Source organism: Megascapheus bottae, chromosome 17, assembly GCF_031878675.1.
Source record: "Megascapheus bottae isolate mThoBot1 chromosome 17, mThoBot2.hap1, whole genome shotgun sequence".
NCBI classification, from domain to species: Eukaryota; Metazoa; Chordata; class Mammalia; order Rodentia; family Geomyidae; genus Megascapheus; species Megascapheus bottae.
The window spans coordinates 35,404,181-35,416,646 of NC_143525.1; the positions used below are offsets into that span (position 1 = coordinate 35,404,181).

Below are 12,466 nucleotides of genomic sequence, written 5' to 3' on the forward strand. Positions count from 1 at the left end.
TTGAGTAAGTAGGACTACAGGCTTGAGCCACCAGTGCCAAGATGCCTTATTGTTTTCCTCCCTCTTCCATTAGCCTTCATCTCCAGAAAGGCAGTGACACTAACCCGTAGGTGTAGAACTCATTCTTTTTTGTTGTTGTTGTTGGATGGGGGATCAGGGTTACACAGTGGGTTGTTTTTGTTTTATTCATAATATAATGTGTCAACAATGTTTTGTTTTGTTTTTTGTTTTTGCCAGTCATGGAGCTTGCACTCAGTGCCTGGGCACTGTCCTTGGACACTTTTTGCTCAAGGCTAGCGCGCTCCCCGTGAGCCACACCACCACTTCCAGCTTTTTCTATGTGTGTGATACCAAGGAATCGAACCCAGGGCTTTGTGCATGCAAGGTGAACACTATCACTAAGCTACACTCCCAGCCCTATGTCAACACTTTTTAAAATTAAGATATAAACACCTGGCTTTCCAGGAACACTTGAAGATGCTCTAGCACAATAGGGGCTGGGGTTCGCTCCACCCCCGACAGCACCCCATTACATCACACTTAGCTGTCTGCTTTCCTCCGTTATCTACCTGGCTCGTGAGTCTCTGGGTCTAAAACCTCCCCATCTCTTCTCATTATTCAAACCAGCCATTTTTATGTCAACAAACTGTTAAATGGACTTAGTGTGCCTATCTAGGGTGAGACCCTGGGTTCAATTCACTAGCTCCACAAGAAAAACTATGAGAAAGCAATCGAGGGAAACTGTTTGGTAAACATTTTTCACCCAAGTCTGGGAAGGCTGAACTCCACACAAATCTTGTAACCCAAAGAGCCACTTAGTACCTCAATTCTGGAGGAAGGGGTCCCCATAACCTGTCTCCCCTGAGCTCATAATAACGACCTGGCACCTTCCTTGGGTGGCTTCATCCAATCTCAGTGAGCATTTTTTCGGTTAAGTGAATCCATTCCTAGACTGCAGGAAATGGTGAACTGTAAGGTTAAAGTGCTGGTTATTGTATGCTGGTTAAGGAGATGCCCTAAATCTTTCTGCGTAGAAGGGTGGGCATGAAATGGCTACGGTTTTGCTGTCCGTGGGAGGACAAGCATCGAAATCCCCCTTCTCCGAAGAATGGCAACCGAACCCCATGAAATAAACAACAACAAAAAATAACGCTCCGCAATCCGGTAGAACTGCAACCAGGGTCAACCGGGAGAGAACACAGCGCCAGAGGACACAATGCGCAGGCGCGCCCCAACCCTCCGCCGGCGTCTCGAGACTTCGTCCTCCCGCACTGCGCAGGCGCCTAAAGGGGGGAGGCGTTCCCTCCCCCTCCCTTCCCTCGGGGAGTGAGGAGGGTGCGCATGCGCCGCCCTGCGTCCCCTTCCGCGGACCAATAGGAAGCGACGGCGCCCTGGGCGCTCAGGAGCACGACGCCGTAGGTGGGGCCGGGACGTGAGGGCAGCGCGCTGGCGTCACAGGGGCGGCTATATAAGTGAACACAGGCGCCGCCCCTCGGCCCCAGTCACTGAGCCGCCGCCGAGGACTCAGCTGCCTCCCCCTTGAGCCCCCTCGCTTCCCGACGCTCCGTCCCCCCCGCCCGCCTTCTCCCGCAGCCGCCTTCCGCAGGCCGTTTCCACCGAGGAAAAGGAATCGTATCGTATGTCCGCTATCCAGAACCTCCACTCTTTCGGTAAGCCAGGGGAAGGTCGCGGGCCGGGCCGGCGGGGCGTTGCGGGCCCCGAGGTGGGGGTCGGGGGTTGTCGTCAGCTCGTGGTGGGGAGAGGTCCGGGAGGCGGTGGAGGGGGGCTCGAGCCGCGGGCCCCCGGGGGTCGGCGGCAGGGGGCGACCGGAAGAAGCGGGTGGCGCATTTTCTAAATGGCTCCCGGCCCTTCTCGGGCCACACCCGCCCCCCCCTCCGTCCCCCCGACATCACTTCCGGCACGTCACCGCCGTTGTCCGGAAGCCGGACTGGGGAGGCGGTGCCAACCCCCGAGCGACAAGCACGTACGCCAATGAGGACTGGGAGGCTTGGCCCCGCCTCGGACGAGAGGGTTCCGGCAGGTTGCATCAGCCCGATTGGGGCGCTGCCCTTCGGGCCCTGGCTCCCCAACACGTGATCGGCTGCGAAGGGGCGGAGGGAGGGCGGGCGGGCGGGCCTGTGCGGGAGGCGCTGGCTTTCTCCCGACTTGGAGGATCCAGCCGTCCCGGACTGACCTGTTGGGAGTAGAGTAACAAAGAACCAGTCCGTCCTCCCATCCCCCAAAGCTCTGAACACTTGAGCATACGGGTATTTTTGCAGCTGATCCAGGACAGTTCTGAGCAAGCTTAACCTTTCTCTCCCCAGACCCCTTTGCTGATGCAAGTAAGGGTGATGACCTGCTTCCTGCTGGCACTGAGGATTATATCCATATAAGAATTCAACAGAGAAACGGCAGGAAGACCCTTACTACTGTCCAAGGGATCGCTGATGATTACGATAAAAAGAAACTAGTGAAGGCGTTTAAGAAGGTGAGCCTAGTGCCGAATGTCCCCGTCCGCCAGGGGGCGCACACCCACGGTGGTTATGAAATGCACTGATGCTGTTGTTGACCTACTTTGTTTTTGCTTCCTCGCCACTCGCAGAAATTTGCCTGCAATGGTACTGTAATTGAGCATCCAGAATATGGAGAAGTAATTCAGCTACAGGGTGACCAGCGCAAGAACATATGCCAGTTCCTGGTAGAGGTGAGTTCAGGCCTGCCCCGATTGATTTCCCAAAGGCTGATTAAACCAACAGTTTTGAAATAGCGAAATACCTTTGAATACTAAAACTCGTGTTGGGTGTCTTTTGTTTGTGTGTGGGTGTGAGTCGTGGGGCTTGAATTCTGGCCCAAGCACTGTCCCTGAGTTCTTTACCTTGAGCTACAGCCACTTCCTGTTTTTCTAGAAATTAAGTGGAGATAGTCTTGTGGACTTTAGTGCCTGGGCTGGCTTTGAACTTTCAGTCATGTTGGGTTTTAATGAGGCTTGGATTTCAAGTGCTAGAGGCCTGGACTGTTTGAGAGCAATTAACTGAGTGTTCTCTGTTGAGCTATGGTACTTGCATGGATTGGCCTGTGCTCCTGAATTGCTGGGGCTTTTTGCTTCTTGTTCTCTTTAAAACTTTGTGCGTTTTTTCTCTTTGCAGATTGGACTGGCTAAGGACGATCAGCTGAAGGTTCATGGGTTTTAAGTGCTTGTGGCTCACTGAAGCTTAAGTGAGGATTTCCTTGCAATGAGTAGAATTTCCCTTCTGTCCCTTGTCACAAGTTTAAAAACCTCACAGCTTGTATAATGTAACCATTTGGGGTCCGCTTTTAACTTGGACTAGTGTAACTCCTTCATGCAATAAACTGAAAAGAGCCATGCTGTCTAGTCTTGAAGTCCCTCATTTAAACCGAGGTCAAGCAGTAGGCGCCTGGCAGTGTCCAGTCTGTAACAAAGCAATAATGTGACAGTTAATCCCAGAGCCCAAGGGTCACAGGTGGCTATGTCTGGCCAGAAGCTCCCTCTGTAAAAGAATGTCACTATTTGAGCCAACCATGGTATTACAGAAAGAATGGGGTAGGGCAGCAAGCAAGAACAGCTGTGCCACTAGGGGGAGCCTCGGTAACCAGACATAGCCTAGGTGGGGGGGTGTCCAAAATAAGATGAGACCGGCCTATTAAGTTAAACTTTTGACAAGGGAACAAACATCAAAGCTCAAGTCATCATTTAGCTAGCTGTAGAGTTTGCAACTTAAGTAACAGCTGCCCAGTGCTATGTGAAGTAACTGGTTTTTGGTTTTCTCCCAGTTCTGTTATGTAATGTATTTAAACCCTTATTTAAATAAAACTTGTTTTCAGAAATACCTGATTTGCAGATTCTGCTTCATATGTACGTATAATCTAAGAAAATGTATGCAAAGGAACCTCAAATGGGCAGTGAAAGATGTTTGAACATTGGGCCTTTTGTGAACTTGTCCCCTGGTGGGGGGCAGTTCTATGCAAGCATTTAAGTCATACCGTTAACCCACGTGATGTACTTCAGTGCTTCAGCGCCCTGAGTGAAGATACAGAATAGAATAAGCCTGAGTAACTCAGTAAATCTTTACCTATGAGCTATAACAGGATGAGATTTTACTTTGCTTGAACTCGGCCTGAGCACTGTCCTTGGACTATAATCTTAAATTCCACGGTCCTCCTTGGTAGTCAAAAGTACACTAGGCAGTGAGTGTAGTTTGGAAGGTGCTATGAGGAGCTTCAAAGGCTGGGAGGCCACTTCTTAAGATAGGTCATGGGCCCAGTGCCTTGAGTGGCTCACACCTGTAATCCTCGCTACTTAGGCTGAGATCCCACAGTCACTGTTCAAAGCTAGCCTGAGCACTAAAGTCTGAGACTGGGTCATGGGGCCAGGATGCTGTCCCTGAGCTCTTCAGCTCAAGACTACCACCACCCTACCCTTGAGGCAAGCCCCACTTCCCATTTTCTAGAGGTTAATTGGAGATAGTTTCAGATCCTATTGTCCCCAAGGCTTTGAACCTTGATCCTCAGATCTCAGCCTCTAGAGTAGCTAGGATTACAGGTGTGAGTCACCACCCCGCTGGAGACTTCTCTCCAATTAATTACTAGAAAACAGGAAGTAGGCCTGGAGTTTGGCCTAGTGGTAGAGTGCTTGCCTAGTATGCACAAAGACCAGGGTTCGATTCCTTGGCACCGCATATATAGAAAAAAGCTGGAAGTGGTGCTGAGGATCAAGTGGTTGAGCTCTATCCTTGAGAAAGTCCAATGACAGTGCTCAAGCCCAGGACTGGTAAAAGGAAAAAACAGGAAGTAGGGCTGTGGCTTAAGAGGTGGCGCAGTAGCCTTGAACTGAAAGGGACAATGCCCAGACCCAGAGTTCTAGCCACAACCCACAAACAATATCATGATCTTGCCTAACCAGCAACAAAGATATGATCTTGCCCCTTAACGTGAGAACAGAACATTCTCCCAGCACACAAATCTGGTTGGTACATTTCTTGCCAGTGCGGCAAAGGTAAAGGTCAGGCTTGGGGGAGGTGGTTGTGGCCTTTGGTGGGGTGAGTGCAGCCTTGGACCAACCCCAAGGCAGGTGCCACACCAGCAAAGTTCAGCAAAAGAGCAAGGCACCAAAGAAGGCAATGTTGGGAATATTTACTACCTACAAAATGGAGGAATTTGATCGTATTGGGGAATGTACAAGTAATCTGCCTACTGGTTGAGCCATGTCCCTAAGCTAAGCAACATCAGATACCTTTGAAAGCTGTTAGTCAAAAGTTAGGATGAGCAGAGCGCAGTGGTTCAGGCCTATAATTCTAGCTGCTCAGGAGGCTGAGATCTGAGGATCACGCTTCAAAGCCAGCCTGGGCACAAAAGGACCTGCGACAATCTCCAATTAACTTCTAGAAAAGGGAAAGTGGGGCTGGCTCAAGGATAAAGGTGGTAGGTAGCCTAGACCTGAAGAGCTCAGGGACAATGCCCAGGCTCAAGGGTAGGGCTATAGCCTTGAGCTGAAGAGCTCAAGGGCAGCACCCAGTTCAAGCGCCATGGCCGGCAAAAAATAAAAATGAGCACACTAACTCAAGTTTCCAAGGATTGAGAGTGAGTTGTCAGGGCCCAAACTAATAGACTGCATTGTGCTTTCCAGAAAGGTGACCTGAATCTGACTTCATTTTAGAAAATGTTAGCTGATGCCATGTGTTAGGATCTCAGGCCTGAGATCCTAGCTACTCAGAAGGCTGAAAGCTGAGGATCATAGTGCAAAAGCAGGGAAGCCCATGAGAATGTACAATAAACTGCCTAGAAAAAGCCAGAAATGGTGCTGTGGCTCATGGTAGATAGAGTGCTAGTAACTGTGAGCAAAAGGATTTCAGTCAGGGATAGCACCCAGGCCCTAGGACCAGGAAAAAAAAAAGGTTGATTGCAAGGTGCAGTGGCTCACGCCTGTCATCCTAGCTACTCAGGAGGCTAAGATCTGAGGATCAAGGTTCAAGGCCAGTCCAGGAACAAAAGGACCTGAGACTCTTATCTCCAGTTAACCTAGAAAATGGGAAGTGGGACTTAGCTCAAGGGTAGGGTGGTAGCCTAGAGCCGAGGAGTTCAGGGACAGTGCCCAGGCATGTAGAGGGTACTATGTTGGATTGAACAGGTACAACTGCACTGGGAAGCCCACATTTGGATAGGATAGGAAAGGCCTAGTCAGGGAGACACTGGGCTCATCAATCAGAGACTCTTACCAGTCCTATCCCTAGCCTAGGGAACCAAGGGACATATGGGACATGCCAAGAGAAGCAGGGTGCTACCGGCAGAAGAAAGAAGTTAGAGGAAGAGTAGTGGCTTATACCTGTAATCCTAGTTACAAAGGAGGCATATATCTGAAGATCGTCCATGAGACTTACATCCAATTAACTTGCCAGAAAGGCAGATGATGCTGTGGCTCAAAGTGGTAGAACGCTAGCCTTGAGCTGAAGAGCTCAGGAACATCACCTATGTCCTGAGTTCAAGCCCCACAACCACAAAAAAAGAGGAAAAAAAAAAAAAAAAGGTGGTTAACAGGTGTGAGGAGCCTGAGATTCTGTGTGTTCTGTGTGGAGGTGGAGCAGAGGTGTTAATACAAACCAGACGTGTGCTAAGCACTCGATCACGACTCAATTGCTATAGACACATTCTCTGTTTGGTAGATCAGATTCAGAGAGGTGATGTGACTTGGCTGAGCTTAGAACATAGATACTTACGTGTTCATTTGCAAATAAGTTCCAGTGCCTGCCTCCCACAATAGAGACAAGCCAGTTTTCTTTTGTTTTTGTTTTTGCCAGACATCAGCTTTGAGTTCAGGGCCTGAGCACTACTCTCCTTGGGTTTTCTCAAGGCTAGAGCTCTACCACTTGAGCCACAGCATCACTTCTGGCTTTTTCTATGTAGGTGGTACTGAGGAATCGAACCTGGGGCTTCATGAATGCTAAGCAAAGCACTTTAACCACTAGGCCAAATTCCCAGCCTCTTTCTTTTGCTTTTGAACCAATACTGGGACTTAAACTCAGGGTCTTTGCCACTGTCATTTGGCTTTTTTGCTCAAGGCTGGAACTTGACTACCAGAGCCAGGCTCTTATCTCCTGTTGATTGAAGATAAGTATCTCACAGATACTTCCTGCCCTGTCTGGCTTCACACCTTGCCCCTTAGAGCTCAGCCTGCTGAGCAGCTTACAGGCATGAGCCACCAATGACCACAGAGTTTGGCTTTTTGAGATGACCTCTGCTATATGGCTCGTGCCCACGTTGAACTCACTACATAACTCAAGCTGGCTGTAAACCATCCTCCTTCCTAAGAGCTGGAATTTCAAGCACACCATACTAGAATCTTTGTTTACCAATCTCACTGGTGCCCTCTTGTGGCATTAGTGAAAAAAATAGTTTACTGTTGGCAAGTAGTAATCTCTTTCCATTTTATTTACTTACCTTTTATATTTGAACAGACTCTGTTTTCTTTTCTTTGTTTTTGTTTTTTACCAGTCTTTGGCTTGTGCTCAGGGCCTGAGCACTGTCCTTAGACTTTCTCAAGGCTAGAACTTACCACTTAAGAAAGTTCGAGGACAGTGCTCAGGCCCTGAGTTCAAGACTCAAGATTGAACAACAACAAAAAAGATTAGAGAAAGACTCAGCCAGGCGCTGGTGGCTCACACCTCTAATCCTGACTACTCAAGAGGCTGAGGGTCACGGTTCAAAGCCAGCCAGGCAAGTCCTTGAGACTCTTACCTCCCATTAACCACCAGAAAACTGGATGTGAAACTATGGTTCAAAGTGATAGAACACTAGCCTGAGCAGAAGGGACAGAGCCCAGGCACCAAGCCCCATGGACTACAAAAGAAAAGGATGAGGAACTCCAGATACATTGTTCAGCAGTAGAATGCTTGCCTAACATGAATGAGGGCCTGAGTTTGGTTCCCAGCACCAAAAAAAAAGGACTGGGCTGGGCTTATAGCTCAAGTGGAAAAATGCTAGCTGCTTTCCCAGCATGAAGAGAGTCTGGGCTCTGTCTCTAGAACCACTTCCCCTAAAACCATAGCTTGGAGGTAGAGTCCAGGAAGGGTAACCGGCAGCAGCCAGATTCTACAGCCTGGAGATCACACTTGGGGAAACTGCTTTAGCTAATGCAGAGCTATTGAAGATTCTGGAACATGAGTGGAGGGAGAATCAGGGCTCAACTCCAGGAGAAGGAATCAGGAGTGTTACAACGGTGATTTGGATAGAGGATAGTCCAGGAACAGAACCTAGCTACTGGAAAAACCAAGCCTTGAAATTTGCATATAATAAACCTGGGCGCGCAGGCGCGCATGTGTGTGTGTGTGTGTGTGTGTGTGTGTGTGTGTGTGTGATGTGTGATGTGTGATGCGTGGTGTATGTGTATGTATATATGCACACATGCCATTGCTGGAACTTCAACTCAGCCTCTCTGGCTTTTGTGCTGAAGGCTAGAGCTTTCCCCACTTCAGCCCCAGCTCCTCTTCTAGCTTTTCAGTGGTTCATTGGAGATAAAAGAGTCATGGCTTACGCCTGTAATCCTAGCTACTCAGAAGGCTGACATCTGAGGATCAAGGTTCAAAGCCAGACCAGGCACAAAAGGATCTGAGACTCTTATTTCCAATTAACCTCTAGAAAACAGGAAGTGGGGCTTGGCTCAAGGGTAGGGTGGTAGCCTCGAGCTGAAGAGCTCAGGGACAGCACCCAGGCCAAGTTCAAAGTCCCATAACCCACCAAAAAAAAAAAAAGTCCTAGATTTTCACACATTTTTCTGCTGAGTTAGTTTTGAACCAGGATCCTCAGATCTCAGCCTCCTGAGTAGCTAAGATTACAAGTATGAGTTCCCAGCACCTGATCACACATGTGCATTTTAGGGGAGACTCTCCATAGCTTTTATTAGATTCTTCAGAGAGTCCATGGCCCTAAACAAAGTTTTCCCATCCAGTGGTTTATCAAGTTCCCAGACAAACAAAACTTTCCCAAGTGCATCCTTCTAAGTAGTAACAGCTCCAGTTTCAGGATCTATCCTCCCCCATTAAAACAGAATGTGTTGGATCAGGAATACATGCAGAGGAGGAGACTGGCCCGCCATCAGGAGCCCATGTGCCAGCTACCACCCAACCACAGTAGCGTGCATTGTTACCCAGTTCAAATTGTCTTTAATCACCATCCATTATGGTTAATTTGTGCCCACAATGGATGGTTGCTCAAGTGTAGGAAGCACAGAGCACAGTGGTTGAAAAAGAAGATTTTAATGCTAAGCATACACATAACAGTTACTCGGTGTGTCAAGCCATTGTTTCTCACTCTATCTGGGAAATTGCAGAAAACAAGCACAAGGAGAGGCAAGGTGCATTGAGATGGTGGCTGACGTCTGTGCCATGATCCGTAAAATAACGTGCACAACTTCACCTGGGCGTTGGTTAGATGTGCAGAATTTCAGTCCCCACCCAGCCCTACTACATCAATATTTGTCCTATCAACTTCCATTTAATAAAATTTGAGACACTGCTGCTTGGGCCATACAATTAGCAAACCTCCTGTTGCATGCAGTCTTCAGACTGGTTTCTTTGTTTTCTTTGTTTTTTGGGAGGGTTTGGTGGGGGGGGGGTCATTGGGCTTGAACTCGGCCTGGGTACTGTCCCTGAGCTCTTCAGCTCAAGCCTACCACCCTACCTCTGGGCCTGGGCATTTTCCCTGAGCTCTTCAGCTCAAGGCTACCACCCTACTCTTGAGCCAAATCCCATTTCCCATTTTCTAGAGGTTAATTGGAAATAAGTCTCCTGTTCTTTAGTGCCTGGGCTGGCTTTGAACCTTGATCCTCAGATCTCAGTCTTCTAAGTAGCTAGGATTACAGGCCTAGGCCACCTCCCGCCCGGCAAGATTGGTTTCTTGAAAGGGCCTGGTGATGCACAACTGTAGACACAGCTACTCCAGCTACTCAAAGGAGGCTGAGGCAGAGGAGGGTTACTCGGGCCCAGGAGTTTGGGACCTTTCTGGGTGACACAGTGGGACCTCACACACTTGGTTTTGTTTGTCCCTCATATTTAGGGATTGAATTTAGGGTCTTGTTCTCTTGCTCAGCATTTTTTGCTGCCACTCTACCACCTGAGGCATACCTCCAGGCTAGTATTTTGCTGGTTCATTGGAGATGACCTCTTGTGGATTTCTCTGCCCACTCTAGTTTCAAACTGTAATCCTCAGGTCTCAGCCTCCTGAGTAGCTAGGATTACAGGCCTGTGCCACCAGCATCCATTATTTAGGCTTTGTTGTTGTTGTTTGGTTTATTTTTGTACTCATTTTAGAGCTTGAATTCCAGGCATGGAAGCACTCAATGAGATTTTTTTTTTTTTGCTCAAGGCTGATATTCTACCACTTTTTCAGCTTTGTGTGAGTTACTGGGACATAAGAGTCTCACAGATTTTCCTGTCCAGACTGGCTTCAAAGCATGATCCTCTAGTCTCAGCCTTCTGAACTCCCTGCATTTGTGTCACCACAAATGGGAAGGAAAAGTGAGAGGAGGCTTCCACAGAGTTTAAGGTCTGTCCATGTGGAGGAAGCCAGCCTCTCTGCTGGTGTCTCCGCCATTTGTGACACCATAAGTGCCTATCACACCATCTGTCACCAGAAAGGGAACAAGGCCCTGTGGAACCACACTATGTCCCCAGGGTAGCATGGTACCTGGCAGGAAGTAGGCTCTTAGAAAGTTTGGGGGATGAAATCAATGAATGAAGGAATGAAGACACAGAGTCTTCTGAGAGCCAGCAGGAGGGTCAGGGATGAAGGAGCACAGAAGAGGAGCTGCTCAAGCTACTCAGGAGGCTGAGATCTGAGGATCACAGTTCAAAGACAGTCCAGGCAGGAAAATCCATGAGACTCTGGTCTCCAATTAGTCACTAAAAAAGTCCAAAGTGGAGCTGTGGTTCAAGTGATAGAGGGCTAGCACAATTGCTTAGGGACAGCAGTCAGGCCCTGAGTTCAAACCTCAGGACTGGAAAAAATAGAACAAAAAGGAGGAGCTAGCTGATCTTGAATGTAGGGTCAGGCCCTCCAGGGACAGGGAGGAGAAATGGACAGAAGATGGAGGCAGAAGACAGCATTCATGGCGAGGTGATGGGGAGGAGGTGCTGACGTCACATGACCTTGAGAGAAGGAGAAATTATTCACCAAGGTTGCCAGGCAACCAGCCAGCTGCAGAATATTCATGGGCTGTTGAATCCTCTGGATACTTTCGGGAAATTTCTCTGTTATTTATTTATTTATTTATTTATTTAAGCCAAGAAGGACTCAGCTAAGAAAGAGGGCCATGGTAGAGACCAGAGACAAGCTGGCAGGATCTGAGCAGGACAGGAGCAGGGATCTAGACACACAACCCTACCTACCCTGTGGTGGGTGAAGGGCCCACCCCAGGCCTGGGCTGGGGAGGGAGGAGAGTGAAACCCAGGGGACTCGGTGGATAAAGACCCACACAGGTGGAGGAAGCAGAGGTCACAGAGCGGGGAGCCTAAGCTGGAGCTGGGCTTCTGGGGAGAGGATGGGACCTGAACCATGGGCCAGAAGAGGCAGCAGGAATGGGACAAATGGGTCTACAGTGTCCAAGAAGACCTATGGGAGGTGGGGAGTACAGCTCAGTTCAGCTCCTACCCATGGGGAACTAACTCTGGCCCACCTTGCTTCATTCGTCACTGAAACTCAGCTGAATGAGACTCCTCCCACACAGGGGTTTTAGGATGTTTGTTTTTTTTTTCCCCACTTATAATCAGAATTTTAAATTACCAAACAAAGACATCTCTATCAATGAGTCGTATAAATATTCAAACACACAAGCCCAGTGTAGTTACACACTGGTATAATCCCAGCTCTCAGGCAGCTGAGGCAAGAGGATCACAAGTTCAAGGCCAACCTGGGCTACCTTGGAAGACACTGCCTGAAAGCGAGGTGACGGGGAATCAGAAAGTGGAACAAATTTAAATGGGAACACTCTATACTCCCCAAGATCCTGTCATCCTTCATATTTTATTATCCTTTTTGATGTTGTTTTTGTTGGGCATGGGCTTAAACTTAGAATTTAGGCTCAGTCCCTGACCTCTTTTTTTTTTTTTAATTGGTGGGTCATGGGGCTTGAACTAGGCCTGGGTGCTGTCCCTGAGCTCTTCAGCTCAAAGCCACCACCCTTTCTGTTTTCTAGAGGTTAATTGGAGATAAGAGTCTCAGGTCCTTTTGTGCCAGGCTGGCTTTGAATCTTGATCCTCAGATGTCAGCCTCCTGAGAAGCTAGGATTACAGGCGTGAACCACCGTTCATGCTCCTAAGCTCTTTTTCTCAAAGCTAGTGCTCTACTACTTTGAGACACAGCACCCTTGCAGTTTTCTGATGGAAATTAGAGATAAAACTCTCATAAGACTCCTGACTGGGCTGGCTTTGAACTGTGATGGTCAGATCTCAGCCTCCTG

At 48.6% G+C, this 12,466-nt stretch overlaps 1 protein-coding gene across 1 annotated transcript; it reads left to right on the top strand.

The window, feature by feature from the left end:
- The first annotated feature begins 1,435 nt into the window (after window positions 1-1,435).
- Eif1 (eukaryotic translation initiation factor 1) lies at window positions 1,436-3,365 on the top strand. Its single transcript, XM_090350845.1, has 4 exons — window positions 1,436-1,670; window positions 2,325-2,488; window positions 2,603-2,704; window positions 3,147-3,365. The coding sequence occupies exons 1-4, from the start codon at window positions 1,640-1,642 to the stop codon at window positions 3,189-3,191; spliced, it is 342 nt and encodes a 113-aa protein (XP_090206971.1). The 5' UTR covers window positions 1,436-1,639; the 3' UTR covers window positions 3,192-3,365.
- The last annotated feature ends 9,101 nt before the right edge of the window (window positions 3,366-12,466 follow it).